The sequence below is a fragment of the Tachypleus tridentatus genome, chromosome 10 (genome assembly GCF_004210375.1).
Source record: "Tachypleus tridentatus isolate NWPU-2018 chromosome 10, ASM421037v1, whole genome shotgun sequence".
Lineage (NCBI taxonomy): Eukaryota > Metazoa > Arthropoda > Merostomata > Xiphosura > Limulidae > Tachypleus > Tachypleus tridentatus.
Window position 1 is genome coordinate 161,351,882 of NC_134834.1, and position 27,640 is coordinate 161,379,521.

A 27,640-nucleotide genomic window follows, 5' to 3' on the forward strand; every position below is an offset into this window, starting at 1 on the left:
TGGGTGGTGATGACTAGCTGCCTTCCCTCTAGTCTTGCACTACTAAATTAGGGACGGCTCGGTGCAGTGGGCTAACAACCCACTCACTTAAATACCTGTTCATGAAACTGCAAGTGATTGTGGCCCTATGTTCCTTGACGGAATCGAGTGGTAGATGAATGAATGAACTAAATTTATAGATTGGAAGTGAGATTGATATGTGTAGGAGAATATAGGAGCAGGTAGGAACATACTACAATAATTGTTTATGTTTTGTTTTTTTTATCATTGTAATACACTTGCACCGGAGAACGTTATCCTACTTAAGCAGGATGGGTAAAATTGTTACTACCATCTTTAGATATTACAAACAAACGGATTACTAGCAAGTAGCTGAGATTTAGTGTGACTACGAACCAGGTGCGTAGCCAGCACTACAGAGGGTTTTATTTTCCAATACAATGTGCGCTTTATTTTCTACCCCATTAATGTACGTGATTTACATAAAAACGTTCGTGTTCATTTTAAAACCTGAAAATAATGGACCTTTTCCACTACTGAATATTGGGATGTTTGCACACACACACACACATACTCGAGCTACGCCTCTACCAATAACATATCGTGGCTACCACAAAATAGCTACATAAATCACGTCTTCCCAATGAATGTCGTAATGTTAGTAGACATAGTCTGAACACACAATAACTACGAATCATTTGGGTCAACAAACTGTACAGACGATCATATCAATCAAAGAAAAAACAACAACTATGTCTCCGCGTGACCGCTAAAATATGTCGTTAACCATTGCAGATTAATTGTGACCCAAGTGTCCAGCAACAAATATATTATTCTTCGCTACTATTAACAAGTCCATTATTGTCCGTCATAAAGCAACTGTGACCAACGTGACCTCTGAAATACATTTTAATGTCTACTGCTGAATAACAAGTATGTATATTATTGACCACTAACAAGAATATTACTATTCACAACCAAATAAGCGTAATCTGCGTGACCGGCTGTTGTAAGGTCGCAGCTAATCTTATTATTATGCTAAGAGTACGTATGTTAGCGACGAGTGTTGCTGACTGGTTATTATCCCTCTGGTCAGGATTGTTAATTGGACTTGTATAGAACCTTAATAACGTACCTGAAATGACTTATGATTCTAACTGCAGTAGGATCTATACAGAGCAGTAACAATGTACCCGAGAGCCCTAAAGCATAATTACTATTGGACCCTTTGTGTTAAAATGCAAAGCTTAGCAATGGGCTATCTGAAACTTGCCCACCATAATTATACAAACCCATATTTTTAGAATATAAGCCATCGAGCTTACAGCCGAGTCAATGGAGACTCCTTTAGTAATGCCACAGTGGCCCCATGGTTAAGGAACTCGATTCCCAACCTGGGGTCGTGAGTTCGTATCCCGTCACCAAAAACGTCTTCATCATCAGTGAGCAGAGCACGACTACCTCATTGTGTAGCTCTGTGCTTAACAATCTAACAAAAAATGCATCAACAAAAATTCCATTGTGCAAATATCAAAACGTTGCAAAGCGTCAGTAATTAGTTTTAACTTTAATCGTTTTTACTTGTTTTACTTGACTATTACTGAGAAAAAGTAAAAAAGAAAGTGAAACATGGAGTTTGTTATAGAAAAAGGCTTAAATACACAAACATTTCATCTGAATATAGTTGGGTTTGTTCAGCTTTCCATCCGAACTTATCCTTTATATTTCTGTCTGCAGGAAGGAATTCAATATCTCGAGTTGAATTTTAAAATTGCAGCTGGACCTGTAATCTGGCAAAAGAGAAACCTTGTTTAAGCCAAGATTCAAATTCGTAATAATTTTTCACAGAGCGTCGTGTAGCGATATATAAACAGACATTCAACACAGAAACACATCATGTGGCTCTTGCTACGGTGTTTCTAATTTGTCATATTCAACAGTGATCCAGTATTTTCAGCATAACTTACTTTCGCATAATTCGCACGAGTTGTTCAAATTTAAAAATGGAGAGCTTCACTCTAACAACACGTTTAAAATTATATGCGAAAAATACAACATTTTTCAAATAAACAAAATTATAAATACATAGTTAACATTCATAAACATTTAGCTTCTTCCTGTCGTTGTTCTCAACGATGATGATGGAAAACTTTTCTCTACGGAACATGTTGGCAACCATCTTTTCCCAGTCTGGTGCTAAGCCTGTGTAATGATCTGGGTCGTCTTGGATCTCTTGTAGACAAACTTCTGTGCTGTGGGTCTGGAAACATCACCTTTACAAGCTGTGTGAAGTGGCCCGCCACGGTTAAGGAAAGGTTGTGTTTAACAATGAAGTTGGCAAACAGAGTCTCGGCTGGACTACTTGGTCCACATTACCGTTATTGCTGCCAAACGTCGTGTTTGTGGGATGGGGTCTGGGTGTGTTTAACGAAGTCATTCCTGCCACCATAAGGAATCTTGAAGTCCAGTTTACAGGAGCTGCAACGGGCACAGTCTGTCCCCTTCTCACTTGATGTGCACCACCTAAGATAAGATAGTTTTATTTAAAGCCGCTATGTATAAAACAATACAACAAAGCTCACACGAGCTTTTGACCGACAAACTAAAAAGGCAAAACAAAATCACCTGAATTCCGTTATCCGTGCGTTTTTAAATTTAGTGAGGTACTGGGTCTGTTTTCCGGGTGACGATTTTGAAGGAAATAACACGTGTTTAGGAATTTTGAAGATCCGTTGACGACTAAACAGTACTAATGACTAACTGTTGAATAAACACGGGTGTACACAAACCACCAACTGTAGATCGTACGTCCAGACACTGCAGCGGATGATTTTGCGAAGGTGGGTGCTGTTAGGAGTTTCTACGGCCCAGCATGGCCAGGTGGGTTGAGGCGTGCGACTCGTAATCTGAGGGTCGCGGGTTCGCATCCCCTTCGCGTGAAACATACTCGTCCTTTCAGCCGTGGTGGTGTATAATGTGACGGCCAATCCCACTATTCGTTGGTAAAAGAGTAGCCCAAGAGTTGGCGGTGGGTGGTGATGACTAGCTGCCTTCCCTCTAGTCTTACACTGCAAAATTACGGACGACTAGCGCAGATAGCCCTCGAGTAGCTTTGCGCGAAATTCAAAATCAAACAAACAAGTTAGAAGTTGTATTAATTTGTTGGAATACTTGATGCGATCCCGAAGGGGGCGGAAAATATTATAAATTTATTATTAACATTTTGTAATATCTAGTGTTTCTGTTAATGATAAAATAAAAAATATAATTTTAATTCATATACAGTTTATATTAATTCAGTAAATTTAATGCGAGAAAGCAATTATAACGACATTCATAAAGTTCAGAACATTTTTATTTTAAGAAAAAACATTGTCATGAAAATAATAAAAACTTAAAAATACAATATGTATTAAAAATACAAAATCTGTATGATAATGAAAGTTAAAGAGCGAAAGAAGACAGTCATAAAAGGCAAGATGTCGAAAATGAAAAATAATAATTCGTTATTTCCCTTTATAATTTATCTATAAAATTAATGTTTATTTGTTAATAATTAACTTCAGTTTTTCACTTTCATCTTTTAAATCACACTGAGATGAAGAGATGCTGCTAGTTGTAAAGTGCGTATGTTTTTCTCACAGGAAAGCCACATCGGGCTATCTACTGAGCCCACCGCGCTAGATAGAACCTCTGATTTTAGCGTTGTAAATCCGTAGACTTATCGCTGTAGTAGCGGGTGGCAGTTGTAAAGTAAATCGATGATACTGACATAAGATGTGCTCATGGTTGATGACAGACAGCAAGACAGAAACACAAATAACATTATTTATTATATACACTATTTGTGGGTACTGATACGGAATCAAAAACTGTATAAAAAACAATATTAGATAATGTGGACGTTCTTTATATCGTTATTAAATCACTAATGACCTCGTCAGGTGATAATTTCGGCCCGGCATGGCCAGGTGGTTAAGGCACTCCACTCGTAATCCGAGAGTCGTACCAAACATGCTCACCCTTTCAGCTGTGTGGGCGTTATAATGTAATGGTAAATCCCACTATTTGTTGGTAAAAGAACAGCCCAAGAGTTGGCGGTGGGTGGTGATGACTAGCTGCCTTTCCTCTACTCTTACACTACTAAATTAGGGACGGCTAACGCAGTTAGCCCCCGTGTAGCTTTGCGTGAAATTAAAAACAAACCAAACTTCCACAAAGCGGGATAATAAATTATCATCTTAAAAAAATAATAATTGTGTTTGAAATGCAGTAAAATTGCAAAATTGTTTTTTTTTTTTCTGTTTACCAAGGAAATAACTGGTTTGGTTTGAATTTCCTGCAAAGCTACGCGAGGGCTATCTGCGCTTGCCAGACCTAATTTAGTAGTGTAAGACTAGAGGGGAGGCATCTAGTCATTACCACCCCCTGCCAACTCTTGGGCTACTCTTTTACCAACGAATAGTGGGGTTAACTGAACATTACAACACCCCCACGACAGAAAGGGCTGGCATGTTTAGTGTAACGGGATTCGAACCCGTGATCCTCGGATTACGTTTCGAGTGCCTTAACCACCTGGCTGTGCCGGGCCCTGCTTGTGAACGATAATGGGTTGGGTCCCCGCTAGTACAGTGGTATGTCTATGGATTTACAACGCTAAAATCAGGGGTTCGATTCCTCTCGGTGGACTCAACAGATAGCCCCATGTGGCTTTTCTATAAGAAAACACACACACACACATACACGATAATGGAGTTATTTAATTGATTAATTACTTTTATCTTTTACCTCGAGGCTTTAAAAAAGTTGAACTGTACTCAGTGTGTTTTTATTCTCGGACAGAAAATCCTTAAATAAAATCACCTTGTACATTGTTCGACAGTTTCCAGTCATCAAACAAAAAGTTACAGTATTCGAGACAGCCGATTCTCTGTAATGAAGCAGAAGTGTATGAAAATATTCCCTATTTCAAGGTTTTTTTTGACAAAACCTCTAAGACAAAGTAGTCCACGTATGCCTTTGGGAGACTTCCAGCTACTAAAATATCCATTTTAATTGTGTTTATATGGCGTTAATTCTGTTAATATGCATAAAGAAAGTTCACTGTTGAAATGACGTAACAATCAACTGAACTTGTTCGTCTTAAAACTAAACTTCATTAGATCAGCAATTATAGATTCTTTATCCGTAAAGCAATATTATATCGCATAAAACCTACCTCAAGTCACATTTCGGTATCAAATGTAGTAGAAACATTTTGGAGACATCAATAACAGAAAATTACTGAATATATATATGAGTATACATTTATATATATTTGTTTTTGTTATTTTATGAAACATTTTAATTACAGGCATTATGAGAATGTGCTTGTGAATACCATTTTTTATTTATTTTTTGAATAATAATAAAAGGCCTACTTGTCTGTGTGACCGTAATATTACCAAGAGAAAATAACATCGGGACCTTAAACTTCGTACGCATAGTAAGGGGATACATTTGTATTCTCAACATCTCGTGAGGTACACGTGAATGTTTACAGATGGAAGGACGCAGACCATTTGGATACTGTGGATGTGTACCGGGGTATTAAGTATTATATTTGACTAAAAAAATGGCCAGTTTTTGACCTATAACCTCTTAAGCCTAATTATTCTGCTTTATGAAGGTCCATAGAAAAGTGTCTTTTTTTTCTTCTCACATTCTGAATAAACAACGTGAGGATGTTTCCTGCGAAATACTGGTGCTTGTGTGATCATGTTAATAAACTTTGAACAATAATAGAAGATGTAAAACTGTTTTATTATTATCATCTACACCCATCTTCAAAGGAATTTATTTAGTTTTTCACTTTTTTATTAGAAGTTTTTCTTGCTTTCTGTACAATTAAATTATATTAGAGCACAGTTTTACAAAGTCTATTACTCTGAAAATGGGTTTTAATTTATAATTACATGTTAAAAACTTTAGCTGGTGATTTGTAAATGTTCTTGTATTGGTGATAAAATGAAAATGTGCATTTAAACAGTTATATTATAAAATACTGTTGTCAACTGCTCCATTAAACACATTTTTGCTTTTCCTGTTTTCTGAAATTACATGTATGTATTTTTCTGTGAGAGTTTCTATTTTCTTTTATACAGAGCACTGATACAACAAAGATATTGTGAAGTTTTGTGTTTAAGAAAAACGTCATAATTAATATATCTACACACACAAACAACTTTCTATTATTTTTCTAACTTATAAAATCTAGGGCAAAACAATACTCTCCTTCCAAAATAGTAGTAATATTTATGAGGAGAATGTGGTGTAAATATTTAATTTTTATTGGACAAAAATGCCTACTGAAATAAGTAATAAAACAAAAGGTATATCATAAAACAAACTCATTTGAAATATGAAAGGCATTAAATAGGAATGTTTGATTATTGGTCAAACAAAAAATAAATTTAATAACTATATCTTAATAAAAATAATAAAATAGCTTTGTTTATAAAACAGTAAGTATATAATATGATTATAAAAGATAATTTTCTAAATAATTTCATAAACTTCTATTTTATTTTTATTTGTTGATATTATACAGTTAACTTATTAATTTATAAGAAGGTATGTTTGTTTGTTTGTATTCTTGATTGATTCATCACTTGTAACATTACAAAAACTCTCCTGATCTACTTGTGATTGTGGATATTATAAATACTACCATGTCCATATAGTCCTTTATAACTCACATGTGATTCCACTATTTCACAAACATTCTATGTATCTTAGTTCCTTTATCTTTACATCACTAAGTTTTTTGTTTATGAATTTTTATTCTTATTTATTTTTGTTTGTTAGTGTTAATTATTAAATCTTTATAAACATATTTCCAGTAGGTTTTATTATCTTACTTTATGTAATGTTCTTAAACTGAGGTCATATCTTTAATTGCTTTAAATTAGGAGAAATATTAGGTTTCATAAAGGTGGATATATCAAATTTGTGCCTTGGGTTTTACTTTTTTCTAACACAACTTGATAACTAAGATGTTTTAATTAACTCTTTACAAGATAGTACAATAAAGATAAAATTAGTTTACCACTAATTCCAATTGGAAGGCCCAGCACGGCCAGATGATTAAGGCACTCGACTTGTAATCTGAGGGTCGTGGGTTCGAATCCTTGTCACACCAAACATGATCGCCCATTTAGCCGTGGGGGCGTTACAATGTGACGGTCAATCCTACTATTCGTTAGTAAAAGGGTAGGCTAAGAGTTGGCGGTGGGTGGTGATGATGACTAGCTGCCTTCCCTTTAATCTTACACTACTAAATTAGGGACGACTAATGCGGATAGCCGTCGAGTAGTTTTGCGCGAAACTCAAAATAAAACAAACCACATGCAGTGAGGAAACTTTATTTTTCACTCTTCGGAAAGAGATTTTTAGAGTTTTAAGCTCTCAGACTTACGGCTCAAATATCGCAAAATATTCTAGTTTTTAATACTTACTTTGGTGAAGCAGATCTCAAACCAAATTAATTATTCTTATTTAAGTTATTTCACTCTGCTACCGCTAGGAGAATTAATGTACATTTTGTTCTTTGTTTAAAAATAAACTGTTTAAATAAATAAAACACATTAAGATGTTATATGAAATTAAACATTTTGTGATGTCCTCCGATGGGAAGTCAGCAAGTCCACGAATTTATAACGCTAAAATTCAGGATTCGATTCCCCACTTAAACATAGCAGATATAACTCACAGTGGCTCTGCTCTAAAACGTTTGTTTGTTTTGTTTTTTTGGAATTTCGCACAAAGCTACTCGAGGGATATCTGTGCTAGCCGTCCCTAATTTAGCAGTGTAAGACTAGAAGGAAGGCAGCTAGTCATCACCACTCACCGCCAACTATTGGGATACTCTTTTACCAACGAATAGTTGGATTGACCGTCACATTATAACGCCCCCACGGCTGGAAGGGCGAGCATGTTTGGCGCGAACCCGCGACCCTCAGATTACGAAGCGCACGCCTTAACGCGCTAGGCCATGCCAGGCCGCATACTGTTGTAGCCTAAAGAAATATTGTTCGTGACTACTAATAGGAATGGGTTGTATGACACACACCACACACTGTTGTAACCTAAAGAAACATTATTTGGGACCACTACTTCGTTTGGGTTGTATATCCCGTACAAGAGACTGTTGTAGCGTTAAGAAATGTTGCGTATGATCACTAGTTGTTGCGTGTTGTGTGATACATGCCATACCCTGTTGTGGAGTTAAGAGACTGATTTTCTATTGGATCATTGTACTAGACCTAAATACTTTGTTTCACGGTAACTTTATTCAGATAAATAAAGACGAAAGAAATTAGGGTACATTTATCCCATACGTGTGTGTTTTGTAACTTTATACATTATTTGAGGACTATTTGAATGACATCTTAAGCTATGCTGAAAGCATGCGATGCCAAAGATTCTGTGAAAATTGATGTTATTGTGAAATGATACCTCTTGGCGACTATTTTAAGCGCTGTGAAATCTGATGTTGCTAAGGGCATTGTGTATCACACCTCCCTAGTGTGTTCTTCCGCGTGTGAATTTTGTTGTCAGTTTTATCAACATTAATAAAAGAATGAGTTTTAAGTGTAAACAAAAGATAAGAACGTTCGTGGACCACCCAAAGTATAGATAGTGATGTGTTTAATTACAGAGAAGGTGCAGAGAGAAGATAAAAGAATCGTGGAACAACAGCACTTGATGATAAACTTATTACAACAAGTAATCTATTCATGAGCAATTTTAAATTACTTCCATGTTTTACAAGTTTTTAAAAACTTATGAAATAAACAATCACGATATTTGTTTGTATCAGCTTGTTAATATCTCACGACATGTGTGCTACATTTTTTAAGCCAATGGTAGATAAGACCCCGCAACTTTTAAGAGAGGAGTAAGACTCCTAATTAGAAGGAAGTAGTTAAAAATGTATCTGACCCTGTCTAGCTCCTCAATGACCTAAAAGTCCAGTATACCGAACTGAAGCGTGACTTATTATTGTCGTGTGTTTGAAAAAGGCTTTCATTTACAGACTCAGAAATAGTGTATTTGGTTGTGCCTTTCTACCATATTATGGGCTGTAAAGCTAACAACAAGAGGCGAGTTTTCATCTTACTTACCCCCATATAGTAGTACCTTATTTTTTATTTCAATTAATTCTTTACTGGGGAGGAGGGTCACCTTCCCACAACTGTTTGCAGGCAGTAAAGGGTGATACAGATGTGGGGCGTTGTGGGCTTGAGCACCCACATCTCGCTCTCCTAATTTTTATTACTAATTCTATATCTAATGCTACTCTTTATTTCCTATCTAAGACTGGCGAATAGAGGTTTATTTCTGGTAGACGGTGTATCCCCACCGCAATGTGGTTCCTATTTTGGAGTCACTTCCAAACATAGGGTACATTTTATAATCCCGCATTGTAGCTTGTAACCTGGGATCTTTCCAAGTTGATGCATCGTTTTTGTTTATGTTTCGGCTTGTTTTTGAGTTCTAACAAACTAATATATATATGTATTTACACACACATACACATGTTAAATTAAGATAGTTTTAGTTTTTGTACAAGACAGGCCAACAAACGTCTTATCTTGTCATAATTGTTGGCCAATACTAAAAACGTTACTCTGATTTAGTAATAATTATCCAATATTATTATGATTACCCTCTGATACACTTCAAGCTATGTGATAAGTTCAGTAATCTCAAGATAAAGAAATGTATCTTGTAGGCATATTTAAAAATGACCAGAGTAGGCCTAATTGAAAACGACCAATTTAATTAGCAAGAAATACATGTCTGTTTAGATTCTCAAACTAGAGGGCATTGCTAGAGACTTCATCAGTCTACGTAAACTTAGCAACCATCTCAGTATTTATTAAAGTATAAATGTTAACCAGTTAATTGAATTAACGGTTCACGTAATATAACATGAACTCCTTAAGGCAGTGATTCTTAACCTGAGTTCAATCGAACCCCAGGGGTTCGATGAGTCAATCTCAGGGGTTCGGCGGAGGTCAAGACACACATACTGTGTCTTAACATAAATTAGACCTTTATTATGTACGCTTATATTCGATGAAGAAATAAATTGACACTTGCGAACATTTTTACTTTACTTTAGTTGTTGTTAAATTTTACTGACTTAATTGTAGCAACAAATAAACATATACTGTTACTCTACAACCTGACGTTAGATATTTTAATTTTTTTAACATATTGCTGTCTAAAATATATAATAAAGTGTACTCACGTTTGTGTATACCTATACACATTTAGATAGTAAGGTGCAGGTACATTTTCAGGACAAACGAAAACTTATTATTGCAAGAGAAATAAACACTTATGTACGAAATATTGACGTTTTAGTCTAAAGAAAAAATTTATTATCTTTCATTTTGCTTATAACTTACTTAACAAGTCTGCGATTTTACACGCTTATCGGAACTTAACTATAATATAAACTATTTTAGAGCAGGAAAAATAACTCGATTTGTAGCTCGGACGCTCAACTCGGAATCCTTAAAAAACAAAAACGATTAGGATTTTAGTGTAAGAGATTTTATTTTAGTTCCGGCCACAATTAATGAATCGTCAAAAGAAACAGGTAATCTTTATTGTATATAAATTATTAAAGTAATATATGTGACTGGTTTGTTTAGCTACGTTATGTGTATTATAACGAAAAACATTAGAACAACATTTTATACATTGTTAAACGAACATCACGGCAGACTCGAGAAACAGAACATCATAAGTAGTTTTATAATTTAACGCATATTTTAATATCAGTCAATTAGGAATATTAACGCCGAAGAAGCTGCAAAAGAAGCAAAACGTTGGTTTAAATTAAAATAGGCCCGGCATGGCCGAGCGCGTAAGGCGTGCGACTCGTAATCCGAGGGTCGCGGGTTCGCGCCCGCGTCGCGCTAAACATGCTCGCCCTCCCAGCCGTGGGGGTGTATAATGTGACGGTCAATCCTACTATTCGTTGGTAAAAGAGTAGCCCAAGAGTTGGCGGTGGGTGGTGATGACTAGCTGCCTTCCCTCTAGTCTTACACTGCTAAATTAGGGACGGCTAGCACAGATAACCCTCGAGTAGCTTTGTGCGAAATTCCACAACAAACAAACAAAAAATTAAAATATATTTTATATTTATCTGTAATTTGAAGGTCGGTTTTTCTTGACTTTTATCAAAATATTAACATAAAAAGTGCAAAAAATTATCTATTTTCTCATAACAACAATTATCTACCTGATATTGTTGACACGTCACGTTGCTAAGAGTAAAACCTTAGAAACCAGTTCTACAGAGGAGTGTAAAAGATATTATAAGCTAAGTTCTAGAGAAAATGGATTTCCTTTCTTTTCGCATTAGTCGTGCAATTTTAATTTACTATCAGTCGATGGAAACATCACTGCCACTATCAAAGTTATATCTTCTTTTTGTTTATGGTATTTTAGTGGTGTTGGCTTTAATTTATTTAAAGCTTAGTAGATCAATCTACATAATATATTTGCCAAAGACTACTAAGTTCATGATATTTTCCCTGTGCGCTATAATTTCGCTAATTGTGGGCACACTTGTCTTTGAAATCGTGTTCCTCACATATATACAAAAAATAACGCACGAAGAAAATAACCATGGCTGGAAATTAAAAAGCTATCTCATCTCAATTATGAACAAAAAATACCCTGATTTTGGGTAAATCATGAGACTTGACAATATTGGTTTTTTAACTTTTATAAATAGTTTGATTATGTCATGTCAGAAGTATTTCACTGTGAAAGATATATGGAATTAGCTGTATCTTTAAACATGTTATGCAATCAATAATTAACAAAACATCTTTTGTGTTTTTACAAATTATTGTATATTTACATCCATGTAATTGTAGTTGCTGATTATTTAACACATTTAAATCTGCTTTCTATTGTCAGTTATCCTGATTATAGAAGATGTCATAAAGGGTGCTCAGAGGAAGGTTCGTATTTACATAACCTGAGGAACCTTATAATCTACTATGCCGGATTTACAGTATTCATAAGTCTTGGGTTATGTCTGCTACTCCCTCAGGTGTTAAAGGTGAGATTTTAACTCAAATCTTGTAATTATTATATTTACTGGAAATCTCTCAGCCAATTATACAATACAGTAAAAATCGTCATTAGAACAACATTGAATGATTATCTGTTTAAATACTTATTGATGTTTGGACACTAACTAAATGTTAGAATTATGTTTTACCAACAGTGGGGCTCGGCACGGCCAGGTGGGTTAAGCCGTCCGATTCGTAATCTGAGGGTCGCGGGTTCGAATCCCAGTCGCGCCAAATATGCTCGCCCTTACAGCCGTATGAACATTATAAATGTGACGGTCAATCCCACTGTTCGTTGGTAAAAGAGTAGCCCAAGAATTGGCGGTGGGCAATGATAACTAGATGACTTCCCTCTTGTCTTACACTGCTAAATTAGAAACAGCTAGAGCAGATAGCCCTCGAGTAGTTTTGCGCGAAATTCGAAACAAACAATATAATTAATCTTGACAAACGTATATTTGTGTGGTATATTAATTGTTGTTTTATAATACTTTATATAATTCAAATTATGTAGTGCGTAGACATTTTTTTACTAACAATAAACGACTTTACAACTCCAAATTTTTGTGTCTTTAAGTACAAAACTATACAAAGGGCTATCTGCGCTCAGCCCACAACGAGTATCGAAACTTAATTTTTAGCGGCATAATCCCGCCGCTTTGCTAACGGGAGTCTCCAGATTTCTTATTTGTCTTTAATAGACACACAACGTTTCGCTTTACAGCTTCGTCAGGAGTGTTCCAGTCAAACACTAACCGTAATTGCCAGTACAAAGCTTCCTAGTGTTTAATTAATATATTTCAAACTGTAGTGTTCATTGTTACTTTTGAGTTATTTTACTGATATTTTCCCACGGCAGTCTTGGTTTTAGCGTTGTTGTTGTTTTTTTATTTACAGTCTTAAGATTATATAATTCAAAAGCTTCTCTTTGATTATTTCACTGGTGTCAGAACATTGGGTTCACAGTTGCTCTGTGAATACATCATTGGCTTTGAATTATTACTTCATTGTTACAAAATTAATAACTACGTGTCTTTAACAGTATACACAATTTATTAAAAATAGGAACTGAAAAACTGCTCACTTGTTGGGCTGGACGGAAAACTGACAGACAAAGAAATCATGATAAAGTTAAGAAGTATTGTTTCTCAGGGAAATCCCAATATGAAATATAGAAAAATATCAGAAATCGGCCATGGGTAAGTCTCATTGTAATAAATATCTCAGCAGATTTTTATTGTATTTAAATTTATGATAAAATATGATAAATTGAGTGTGCTAAGTGTTCTTATTAAAACTTGAGTCTTTGGGTTGAGGTTCTGTATGTGAGTTTTTTAGAAGTCGGATCCCAAAGTAGAATCGCTTATGATTTTGTGAAAGGATTCAGAAGAAATAAATGTAACAGATAAAAACATAGCACTAATTAATTATAAGGTATTGTTTTACTTTAGCTGTATCTCTTAATCAGCTTGTTTTTCTAAGACCATATATTTAATTTAAAAAAAAAACTGCTGGTTTACCTTGATTTATTTTAAAAACTTTTCAACTGAGTGAATGTATGACATTAAACTGATCATTTTGTAAATTTTACGTCACAAATTCTTTATGTTCCAAATACTATTAAAAAGCAGGCGTCATGATCGAAACTAAATATTAAAACAAGGGTTAATTACATGTCATATAGTAAACACTGAACTAAAATGTTTTTATACTTTCTTCATAATACTTCGTACTTTCACAGTAATTCACTTTTTCCTTGTGTAGAAGAAAAAATTACCAGCGTTGTAAACATGTTAACAGCCATGAAAAATGTATTAGTTCAAACCTTTAAACTATCAATTTATTTATTAGTATTATGATTTAGTTATTAAAATTACAAATACATAGATATTTTATTAATTTCAATGACTTATTCCGATATAGTGCACTACCTTCAGTTACATAAATGGCTATTCTTCTTCAGATCTGCCCACTATAAGCAGAAACGTTTTTTACGCATGTCATATGCCTCCAGCCGCTCCTTTCATGTAAATTACCCTGGGAAAACCCTCCACTGATAAAAACGCTGCATGTGCTTGTTAAGCATATAACTCTCTTTATTCAGTTTTATCAGACTATCATTTCTTTTGTGGCAAGGTTTTAGAAGTTTAAAATTGTTCTACCTAATTATAACTCGAATAGTTGTACTTCCAAAGAGATTTATTTTATTATACATCTCACGCCTTTATCTTTAATATACTATCCAATCATAATTGTTTTATTATTATTTTTTCTTTCTCACACGTTTATATTTATCCATCAAAGAATTTGTTCGATCTGTTATTTACCATTAATTTCAAAATTAATGTTGCCACTTTGTGTGTCACACCACCAACAGTCTCTTTTCCATTGGCGGCAGGTGAGAGTGACCTGCCATTGGATTTATACGTGGATGTTTTTCGAGGTACTGGTTGTTACATGGATTAACTACCTTCTATTGAACTAGAATCACTTCCTCAAGAACATTTCAAATCTATCCAGTCTGAAAAATATCGCACCCAGATTTTGCTACTTCTTCCTATGTCCCTGTCAGTGGAACCAGCTAGGCCTCGTATGGTCTTTTTGTACATGATTCTATGGCTTGTGTTGTTTCATCCCTCTCTCCAATTTTCTATCTCTGTCCTTCTGTTTTCCATGGTATATTTTCTTGTCCTTATTTAGTCTTCCTACTTTCCTCTGATATTCGAGTTTTTGCGTAATATTTTGCTTTCCAATTGGTTGAGGGTGCCAACATGTCTCACTTGACATAGTCTATCATCAGTTTGCTTTGGGATACCATTAAGCTGGTTAACTCCAACATTTGAGGAATATTATGCCAATATGGTGGCACTACGTGATTTTCTGCTGCGTTTAAACCATGTCCAATTTCAAACCTTTGTCTACCCTTTTTGTCTGCCATGTATCGTGTTCTCCAGGCTATGCATTGATGGTTGAGTTTATTCAGGGACAGCCTCTCCCTTATTATTTTCACAATGGCTATTAGTCATCCTTTTATCTTGCCTTGCACAGTCGTTCCTTTGTTATTGATATCTCCTGGGTCTCGATGTGGCCTTGTTCCAGGTTTGTCTATCAACACTTATTTCGGATAATTACACATTGCGCCCTTTCTTTATTGGTATGTATAAACCATGTTACTGATACTTTGCAATCTCGTATGAAATCCTTTACTATTTCTTTCTTGATAGATTGTTTGTTGCAGTGTAAACCACGACAAACCCCTATTCCTGTTCTAGTCCTTCTCAGACCTTACCTGTTCCTTCTTTTAGGGGTTCTGTATCTCGTTATTTTCCTAGAGGATCAGCGTGTTTATCAGGTTCTATCAGATGGACTTTTATTTCAGGATTCTGTAACCAATTAACAGCAGTCAAATGTGGTTCAAGCTTTTCTGTCATAACAGGCCATCAGACGTGTGACTGATGTTTCTCTCAGTTTGTATTGCAGGTTTTTTATATTCCCTTCTCCCAAAAAATGTAAACTGGAAACCAGTCATAAAATTATCCTACTTCAAAAGTTCAAAATATTTCTCAATCTCCTTTGTCTTACTATGGACTTTTTCTTCGCCCCAAGTTGGTTGTTACGAACGTTAATTCACATATCCCAATCGTGATGATCATATCTTTGGTGTGTCCATCAATGGGTGAGTTAACAGTTATGCACACTAATCTTTGGGCAAGTTTTGGCCACAGATGTTTTTGTTGCATAGTTTGAGTTTTTCTTGTCATCTCTATGATCTCGAGATGCATTTTCATGCCAACACCCAAGATGTCCATGTCACTGTGTGCTATGTTCTGAGTATTTCAATCTTGTTGCATTTCATCTTTCTTGTTTACACAAAATCTATCGAATGAAGTGGTTTGTTGAGCCTCTTTTTTTCTGGTGACTTTGACTGCAGTGGGATACTCCTAACATTGATGTCTTTTCCACATCACACAACCACAAATTCCTTCTGCTTTGTTTTGTGGTCCTTCGTAACTCTTTAGTCAGGATTGGACAAACATATGATTGTATGTTCATTGGTGCTTCTTCCTGCTCTTCCTGTCTTCTGTCGTCGTGTTTGGTTCCTTTTCTGATTCTTAGTGAGCAAATCAGGCTTGTCCTGATAAGTAGTTTGATTTCTGTTATGATCCATTTGTCCTTTATCCATGAAAGTTTATCAACATAAATGAAATGTTTTTGGCTATTGGTCTCTGGGCCAAAGGTTTTCAGCTAATTGTCCAACTGTTCCTCATATTGCTGAGTTTCTTACTTAGCTTTTCATCAGAGATCTTCTATTTCTAGTTTTCAGGAGGCTTTGTCCCACATCTTTCATTTTCCACAATATTATAGTGTTTGTCTCCCTTATGATCTTCATATTGATAAATTTTTTCCAGATTCGTCTTCCTCTTATGTGGGCTGCTTTTTTGGACTGTGCTATTAATATGGTCCTCCATTGCCTCACTCTGCCTCCATTCAACTCGCATTCCACCTGTTCCTTGTATTACCTTTCCCATGAGAGTTAGTTCCTTCTCCTCTTATCTTATGGATGTTGGTGGTTTGATTTATTTACCAGTGATGTTTCATGTACTCTTTATCATCCTACACATCTTCTCCTTTATCTGAAAAAGTCTCTCCTTCCCCAAACCTCAGTGGCTAGATAGTGCAACTTCTACTTTTAACCCATGTGCCTTCTTTCCATTTCTCGCCTGTATCCCATGTCTGTTCTGGAAATACTCTTATTTACTGTATGTGATTTTCAATGTAATATTGTCCATATGGCTTCTAAATGTGTTGTTCGTTTTCGCCCCTTTATCACTCTGGAACGATCCTCTGCTCGTGATATTTCTCCTTCTACCCTCACAAACTGGGTTTTGGCTTTTGATTTTTGTTTAGGATGTAACCTCATTAAACTTGACACCTTATCTTCTCTCTGACATCACATCTTTATCATTCACTCGAAGAATTTCTTCAACTGGCCATTAGGGCTGCTCCTTATACATTCATATTTCATTATTTTCATAGAATCACCATTTATTCTTGTTTGGGTTATCCTTTTCCACATATATCCACTCTTAAAATTTCTGTGACTTTGTTAAGTTATATTTCATTCTTCTTCAAATGTTTTTCAGGGGTCTTATTTCCCATTTTATTGTAATTACCCATTCTTTGGATCGCACTTTGTGTGAAATTGTGTCTGACCATGTATACTTTAACTTTCAGAACTTGCGCTTGTTAAACGTCTTGACTTGTGTGGCTACACATTGCATACTGTATTGAAGGGGTATTTAACAAGATCATTTGAAGGTTTTCCTGAAGTTAGAATTTCTTTATAAATATGCTCGTACTGGACTATACCACTTATGGACTACATGGGTAAAGAAGAAAGAGATATCTACCCATTCTTGCTATCCTTTGTATTAAATAAATCGGTCTGTTCTGTTTTTAAAATAGGGTTTTGTGGTCACCCATTGCACTGTTTCAGGTGTTTTCGTGTCTCCAGACTCCCTATGAGGTTTAATGCTCTTTCTATCTTAGTGGAGTCTGTGGACCGTTAATACTCTCCAGTTCTATATTGCTTGTGTAAGTACTGTAAGGGCAACATCCTTAACGATATAATAAAATCCATTCAGTGTAGAGTGGGGTTGTCGTGTTGTGCTGGTGTAGACGACATGAAATCCTCCATATTAAATCATACAAAAACAAGAGTAAGACGTCAAATTGTGGTTCATTCCTTGAATTGGGATCCCTCATAATACCCACACGTAGATAGATATCTGTTGCCAGTGATCGGATTTTGGATTAAAGTGGAACCAATGAACATAAATCCTGACACACTTATTACAAATGTCTGTCTGAAAAGGTTCGCATAATATTGTACTTGAGAGACATATATAGAGGGCAGCACTGAATGAAAATAGTTGTTTGTGTATCTATCGTAATTACATTTTCAGTACAGAAGAGTATAACTTTCATAACATTATTACAGAATGTGGGACACAGAAGGAAAATGTATATGCTGGTTAACCAATCTATAGAATGATATTCCTGATTTGCGGAAAATATGATTTAAATTATAAAATATAGAAACGTTCAATATTAAGACATCTTACCCTTTTCTGGTCTGTCAAGTTAACAAAAAACGTAGAGTAACAAGTGGTCAGTCTGATTCTCGTGACACAAATGCAACTGTTTCATTTCACATCAACAAAAAGTTTGTATTCAAAAATAACTATTTTAGTTGCAGCAAAAAATAGTTTCACACTTCAGAAAGTGTTGAAAAATTGAAACTAAATAATTGTACATTATCATTTAAAGAGGAAGTTAGACAAATTATTAAAAACAAAATAACAGTATAGAACGACATTATTGCTATGACAATGTTTAAAGTGCACATGATCACATACAAGGTTTAATTATCCAAATAATCTGTAGTGCAATTAATATTGTTATGCATTAAATCATTTATTTTTTTATCAGTATATTAGAATCACGTTCATATAATAGCAAACATTAAATTGTCGATAATTTTGTAATTACAGTAAGATAAACTAAGCATACAGTTTTTAACCGTATAGAAATATAAGATTAGAAACATCTGACAATCTATTATTATTTTAAAAGGTACAATAATTTTATTAGTAGCATGGTATAATATGTTTATGTACTACAACATTACTAATGATATTTTGTTCTACCGTTTCAGTGCTTCAGGAACTATTTATACAGCCATTGATAAAGTGACTGGTTTGAAAGTTGCTGTTAAACAGATAAATTTAAACCAACAAGTGAAAAAAGAACTTCTAATCAGAGAATTATCAGTACTTCAAGAAACGAAACATCCTAATATAGTGAAGTACTTTGATAGTTATCTTGTTGGTGATGAGCTCTGGGTAAGTGTTGTTAGTGTTACATATTAGTTCTCTTTTATTTTTAATATTACCTCTTGTAGAGAGTAGGTTAAGGTTCTGTCTTTATTTAGTTAAATGAGTTTATTTCAAGCAATTCTTCATATTTAAGAAAAATTTTTACATATTACTCTTCTAGGTGTGAATTTTTTTCAAAATTCTGGTTATAAATAATACTTGAAAGATCTCTTGTAAGAGACTGTAGATTGGAGCCATATTTGTTTGAGACACAATAATTTTTAACTGATTCCATATATATGATTTTGAAATAACTTATACTTCCTTACAGTGTTCCTAGTAGTATACTATCTCTCATCAACACAATATATATCGGTAGCACTCTGTAATTTATTACGTTGATTTATCCATTTTCTATGTATGTTTGGTTCACATAGTTTATATGTGGTTGTAGAAATTATTGTATTAAATGTAGCATTATTTGCAAAACTGTAAACTTTGTGTGAAATACAATAAATATTAACTTTGAAGTTTCTTACATCAAATACAATCTGAATTGTTTTGTTTATAAATGTTGGATATAAGATAACATCATTAGTAACTAATATATAAAACATTGTACATTTAAAAAAATATAAAAAATCTTTTGTGGTAAAATATAAAAATTAGAAATAGATAAAACTAAGAAAGATGTTGAAAAGTGGTCTCTCTTCATTAACACTCTTGAAATTGAATTTGTAATTTTTTCTATGAACCACACGTCTTTCTAGATAATAAAAATCTAAATATTAAAGAATGGTTAATAACTGTTGTTACTTTAGTTCTACCTCATGAATAATTGTTTAAAAACTTTTCTATTTTTATTTGATATATGATTACTGTCTCATTATTATGTATAATTTTAGTAAATACTAAAATGTATGTGTAATATTAAATTTTCTTTGTTTAGGTAATAATGGAATATATGGAAGGTGGCTGTTTGACTGACATTGTCAACAAAACTTGTCTCTGTGAAAATGAAATATCAGTGGTTTGTAAAGAAGTATGTTATATTGATTATTTGTATTTAGTATAGGTTTCATTATAGCAGAGATAAGATGATTGTAATTTATGTTTTCAATAATTATTGTAGTTCCTTGTCAAAATATAGGATACTTACTTCCATAAACATTCATTTCCTGAGAAAGGACAATGACTATTATGTCTTGTTGCTTAGCAAGAAACATATATAGGCTATACCTTTATGTTAAAATAGATTCAAAACACTCACAATAACATAGACATGTAGCAGCGGTGGACTTGGCCCTGTTTAGGGGCCGTGCTGTTTCATTACTGGTTAGGACCTATACCATCCCACCAGCACAGAGTTATATATGACCTTTGCACTTTATTTGAGGAGGCCAAAGTACAATGGCACATTGGCTAGTCTGCCTCTGTCACAATATAATATATCAACCTAATAATCTGAACATAGTTGAGTACTTTCATTTATACAAAAACATATATAGGATAAACAATGTGTCTTGATAATAATGCTTTACAACCACTCATTTTACGTCATGTTGCTTAGTAACAAAAGTATAGTGTAATACTGTTGTTAGTCCATGTACTGAAAGTATAAATGAAATATATAAAACACCTTAATTCAAAAATGAATTAGGTTTAAAGTTACCAAAATTGTTGGTCTCAACCTGTAAATCCCACACTTTACTTTTGACAGCAGATAATAAAACAAGTAATAAATTAACCTAATAACATGATCAGAGCCAGGTACTTCTGGTAGTTATTAATATAAACAAACTTTAATATATTTTTTTGTTGTACTTCATGTTTGTATTCTTGTATCCAAATATCATTACATATAAAGTATTGAATACAACAAACACACAAAACCCATACTAATATATCTTAATATATTTAAAATATTTTCATATTTCATTTAGGTTCTCAAAGGAATAGAGTTTCTGCATACCAATAATGTAATTCACAGAGACATTAAAAGTAGTAACATATTACTTGGAAAGGACTACAGTATAAAACTAGGTCAGTTTTTTAGACATATAATGACTTTGTGAACATGTTCTAAGTACTTTAGCTTGTTTCTAACACTTTTTATCATAGATTACTTGACCTTCTGACAACACATTATTTTCATTAAAACAAGAGTTTGAGTTACTATTTGCCAGTTGGAAACTAATATTAATCTGATAGTTTATTTTTCAAAAAGCAGTCTTATGTAAAGACCTAATTATAAATTATATATATTAATGGAAAGTAACATTTGTCTCAAAGTACTATAAGCCAGTAATATACAAATAGCAAACAAAAAATAAAACATTTTTTTTTAAAACCTGTCTGTCTGAAATTTAATATTTAAAGTTTTCATTATTATAAAACAAATCAACTACAGATGTGTTTTTTACTTTTCTATATTTATCTTAATTTGTCTGTTGTGATTGAAAAATTACAGGTATGTAAGAAAACCATTTTGTTTTATCTTTTATACATCTGTAATTTTGAACCACAATAGACAAGTTAAGAGGAATATGAAAAATGAAATACATCCACAGTTAACTTGTTTTATAATAACTTTTAACTTGTACAATATTTCAGTATTTACACCACTCATATTGAAATATTTAATGTTTTATACCACATGTATAAATAGTGTTTCATAGAAACTTTTGTGTCTCACCATCTAACCAAACTGATGAGTTCTAACATTGAATGAAAATCTTGTTTGGCTCTGATTTGTAGGATACAAAAGATAGATTTGAAATACTGTTTCTCACACATCTTTGATTCTAAGTCACAATGGAGAAACTAAGAACAATGTAAAAACAACACCAACACTTGTTTTTATAACCAGTTTTAAGCCAGTTGGTTTTAAATATTTTGTTAATTTTCCATGGTTAACTCATGATTTTTGTTATTTAATTATATTTTAAATTTTTTAAAACTAGTAATTTCTAAAATAAATATTTTATTACAAACTATTTGTTCTGGAACTAAGCAGATTTGTATGTTGACAAGTTTTATTTGTATATTTGAATGTTTAAATATTTCTATTTTACAATCAATATTATCAATAGGACCAGAATAAATTGAAATTATAGTTAACCAATTGAATATTTTTTTAATTAATTTATCTGAAACAAATGGCAAAATTTTATTTTGTTATAAGTCTAAACAAAAATAATGAGAAGTTAATGTTGTCATGTGCCCTCATAAAAAATGATATATTATACCTGGCTTGATAAGGTTAACTTGTTTTAGAAATCTTAAACTATTCTCAGCTGAGTTCAGCCTGATGAACTGACAACAAAACTGTAACAATTATTAATACACCTTAAGTTGATTTTGTAAGGCTGATTAGAAGCTCTGTAAAACTTATTTCTGTTGTCATTTGCTCTCACATGAAAACTTTATTTTTGGTTTTCTCCATCACACAGCTGATTTTGGATTATCTGCCAAAATATCCCGAAAACAAAATAAACGGACGTCAGTGGTTGGCACTCGTCAATGGATGGCTCCAGAAATAATAATAGGGAAAATGTATGGACCGGAGGTTGACATTTGGTCACTGGGCATTACAGTCATTGAAATGATTGATGGTCAACCTCCTTATTATGATGAAAATTCTGACATGGTAAGTGTTGGTAACCAGTGCTTACAGCCAAGGAGTAAGAGTAGATTGAATTTCAATTTTCTCCTAATATGGATGTCTCCTATTTTTCTTCTTTTTACATTGTTTATGTTTTAGAAGTTATAAAAGAACTGAATTTAGATGGAAAATAAAAGACTTTGGTATAATGGCAATATTAAAGTTTGTTTCAGTAAATTTAAGAGTCTTTCAATGAATGAAATTATAGTCTTTCATGAACATTTTCAAGGTCTTAATGACTTGGGTGGATTAATGGTTTGCTTTTGTTCAACACAAATGTTTCTCTAATAATGTTAATCACAAAAATTACCATTGTTTCACAATACCCACATTCTTAAAAGCTACACTTTTGTACTATAAAACACAACTGTATGTTTTGTACAGTGTCTTTCACCAACTACAGGGAATAGATGTAATAAGGACAAAAAGATGGCTTTGCACATTATTCATACATATAGATGTATTGAATATAATGAATATAACAACCATGAACATTTGACAAGATTGTTTACAGTAACAAACATGTAATTATTGAATGTACATATTATTGTTTTGTAACTTGTTAACATTTAGTGTTTTTGGCTATAGTATCACTATAATCTTCTGAAGCCACTATAATAAAACAGTAACAGTTCAGGTAATTCACCCATGGTGATGTACTTTGGGAGCTATTTAGATATTATTAGGGAGGAATTATCCAAAAAGTTGTACATGGTGATGTCATAATTGTCAAGTAATGAGGATTCTGTAATAGTCAATGAAGCAGATAGTATTTTTGTGTTTTATAAGTAAGGTATATTCTATCTCTCTAATGCTAGTATAACTAACAGTATTGGGGATAATTTTTCATTATGTATACTTATATAATATATAAGATATATATTTTCAGATATATAACTTAATACTAACAAATGGGAAGCCAGAAATTGAAAATAAACATAACCTATCCCCAGTGTTTCAAGATTTTTTGAACAAATGTTTAGAAGTGGACGTAACTAAAAGATACACTGCCTCTGAACTCTTAAAGGTATGGTATAAATTACTCATAGTTTCATATTTGTTTATTTTGTAATCTCCATAATTCCACACAATATCAAGTTTTACTGCTGTTAAACTGACCAACTTTAAGGTGAATATTTTTACTTCGTAAAACTTATTATATTTAAATCCACCCATTCACCTTCACTTCAGTTTATCTCTAACTGGTAAAAGTGGTTGTACTTCATAGCAATGTTCCTGTGATATAATTTCTAAGATTATAAAACTCAAAATGTTGTTGGATCTTATATTCAGGTACTTTGAATTTTAATGCATTTATTATTTATTAAGAAACACCTGATTTTTACAATATTTTGTATGGTTTATCTAAGAGCTAGTTCTCTATTTATATTTAATGAGAAAAATTTGTGACATTGTTTGTATTTACCCTTGTCCTTATTCATATATAAAAATAGTGTACATTGTAAACTAGTTATAGAAAACAACTCTTCCATACTACAAGAATATTAATAATCATTATATTATATATTTAATAAAGTACAATTTGTTTTCCCCGAGTAAGAGTTACTTGTCTGTTTGTTGTATTTCCACAAATTGTTTGCATTAGCCATTATAACAGTGTGTAGTTTCATAATCTCAAATATCTAATAATTATAAAATAAGTATATTGTGAGGGATTTCAGGTCTACTGTATCAAAAACCATTTGTCAGTTAGTGGTGCTAGGAATGAAATGTACCATGTAACTCTTGAGGAGGAAGTTATTGTAGAAATTTACTAATTAGTTCATCATGTCATATGATGAAGTCTTCCAAGTTCAGAAAGAGAAAGAAATGACATACCTGCAGTGTCATGCATTGACAAAAAGTCTAATAAGAGTCATGCCAGAAGGTTATGTAAATCTTGATAAAGAAAAACCAATGATACAAATCTATACAAATTACAGTATGATAAATATACAACATCATACCATGGTTTTGAATATTTTCTTAGATGTTTGAGAAAAATAAACAAATATACAAACAAAAACATGTACGTTACAAAGGTAGATGATATCATTACTAGTGTTATTAACTTTTAATTGAAAACAAATATTTTGAAGCTGGTGATGAAAAAGTTTAATTTTTCTCATAATTAATGGAGAAATACATTTCATTAATGGTTTGAGAAACAATTACATGCATCTTCTAATTTTCGTTTTTATCGTTCATGTGATTTTGATACCTGCTGTGGGTTCTTCAAGTTTTATTATATAGTTTTTTATATTACAAAAAGCTGGTAATTCTTGAAGTTATAGACAGACTCATGTAGGACTGGTCATGAGTAATGAGTTTTCTGTTTTTATCTTTTTGTAATTTTCAGTTTCTTATGCTTTTATGGTAAAGTATATATAACATTTTTATCAGTACAAATTGTAAACTTTAAGATATATTCTTACAGAGGATTGTTAAATGTCAATTGTTATATATACTTCTAGAAGAGTATAATTTACAGAACACTTGATTTGACCTTGTTTATAAAATCATATTGTTAGAGGGTCGTAGTTTAATACGTGGAATTACTTAATCTTCAGTTGTCAGCATGTCTTTGGAATGCCATACTCTTTAAAAATATTAAATTTATATTTTTGTACTATACAAAAGTATTAGAATAAAGTTAAAAATAAGATTTCAGGCTCCATGAAAAGAACAATGGAAGTTGAAACCTCAGGTATATTAATCTTTATATTTAGTAGAACATAAATATTTCCTGTCATCTCATCATAAACACCCCCCACCCCATACTATCACACTGCCCTCTCCCATGCTTCATAGTAGGTGCTGTGTGGTGAGATAAGTATCTTTCACCTTTCTTCTGCCTGACATACAACACACATTTTGAATGAAAAATTTCAAACTTGAACTCATAAAATGGAAAGAATGACAGAGTATTCCTTTGTCCTAACATTTTTACACAGTACTGTTTACAGAGACTAATTTAACATAATGTGTATGATGTAGAATAATTACTTTTATTAAACAGATGTTTTTTATTATTTTTTTCACACAGCATCCTTTCATTGAACTGGCAGATGGGTGTAATCTTTACGATCTTTTAGAATGTCAACCAGAGATGCAGTAAAATATTATAAATACAGTAAAATTGAAATATCCCCAAATATGTTGAAATGTGTTACATGAAGTTGTTTATGACAGCCAGCATCGCTCCAGAACCAGAAAATTAACAGATTGTGTTTGCCAGTTTTCCCCAACAGTAATAATGTATTGGGTATTCAATAAACCCACAAAAGGAAATAAACATTTAATGTTTTGATAAAATGTTATATCAGTAACAAGGTGAAACTGCTTTAATAAATATTTGCTATTATAGTCTTATGCTGTATCATTATTTAGTTTACCACAATGAACATTTTTTATTATGTTTGCTTACAAAATACAAACAAATTGAAGAAAATGGAAGATCACTGATGTGAGACAAACATGCATCCTCATTTATCCCAATTCTTTTGTCAAATCTAAGTGTTATGGTGATATATTGAGTCTTGACATGGCCAGGTTATCAGTGATATACTGAGAGTCTTGACATGGCCAGGTGATTAGTGATATACTGAGAGTCTTGACATGGCCAGGTGATTAGTGATATACTGAGAGGCTTGACATGGCCAGGTGATTAGTGATATACTGAGAGGCTTGACATGGCCAGGTGATTAGTGATATACTGGGAGTCTTGACATGGCCAGGTGATTAGTGATATACTGAGAGTCTTGACATGGCCAGGTGATTAGAGTGCTGAACTTGCAACCTTTGGGTTGTGGATTTCAATCCTTGTCCCTCTAAGCATGGTTGCCATTTCATCTGTGGGGGCATTTTAATGTTATGGTGAATCCCACTTTGGTAAAAGAGTTGCCCAAAATTTGACAGTGGGAGGTGATGACTAGCAGTATTCCTTTCAGTCTTTCACTGCTAGATCAGGGATGGATAGCACAGATAGCCATCTTGGAGCTTTGTTTGAAATTAAAAATGAACAGACTTATGTATTGCATCTGTAGCATATCGTTTCAATGACCAGCATTAATCAGCCATCATGCTGATGTTCTACCTTCCCTGATACCCCATCTTCATTTCCTTGATGTTTAGATGTAATCATTCCCATACTAATTTTCTCTTAAGGTATTGAGATTTTAAGGGAAGTAGTTTGTATGTAACACTGGAAGGCTACAACACTCATAATAAAATGGAAATTTCTTCTCTTCAATCTGCTATAAACCCATTGTTCTAAAACATTATGTATCTTCAATCTGCTATAAACTCATTGCTCTAAAACATTATGTATCTTCAATCTGCTATAAACCCATTGCTCTAAAACATTATGTATCTGCATCTACTCAACTGGTACAGTTTCATCTGAATTTGGTGTCAAAAAATTTTGTTGTGCCAGTCGTACCATAAGAAAGCATTAATACCATATCTTTTCTGAGGAGGTTCACTGTAACAATATTGTTTAATTTATACAATACTATGAGCTATGGCTAATGACCAAGGGATTGTTCATTGATTCCTCCATAAGAAGTCCAAAATTTGTTGTTCTTCACAATAATGACAAATATGCATCTGTTCCTATTACATATTTGGTTCACATAAAGGAAATGTTAGAAAACCTTGAATGTATTCATAATAAGATTAAATACAAAGAATATGATTGGCCACTTTGTGGAGACGTAAAAGTCCTTTGTATATTGTTGGGTCAACAATCCAGTTGTACAAAGTTTCCACGTTTGTTATGTGAATGGGACAGCAGAACATATCAGCACTGGATACAGAAGCAATGGTTAGGCAGAGTCAGTATTATACCTGGATCGAAAATATTAAACAAGAGTTTTCAGCTCTTTCTGAAGTGGAACTAAAAGTAGGGATTTTGTTTGGCCTCACATTAAGAAATTGATTTGAGATGAATACAT

The 27,640-nt window shown here is 33.2% G+C and overlaps 1 protein-coding gene across 1 annotated transcript; it reads left to right on the forward strand.

The window, feature by feature from the left end:
* Positions 1-8,879: 8,879 nt before the first annotated feature.
* Positions 8,880-26,165, forward strand: LOC143228554 (serine/threonine-protein kinase PAK 3-like). Its single transcript, XM_076459796.1, has 9 exons — positions 8,880-8,938; positions 11,986-12,130; positions 13,209-13,342; positions 18,862-19,048; positions 19,971-20,063; positions 20,965-21,064; positions 22,474-22,670; positions 23,575-23,712; positions 25,732-26,165. The coding sequence occupies exons 1-9, from the start codon at positions 8,880-8,882 to the stop codon at positions 25,801-25,803; spliced, it is 1,125 nt and encodes a 374-aa protein (XP_076315911.1). The 3' UTR covers positions 25,804-26,165.
* The last annotated feature ends 1,475 nt before the right edge of the window (positions 26,166-27,640 follow it).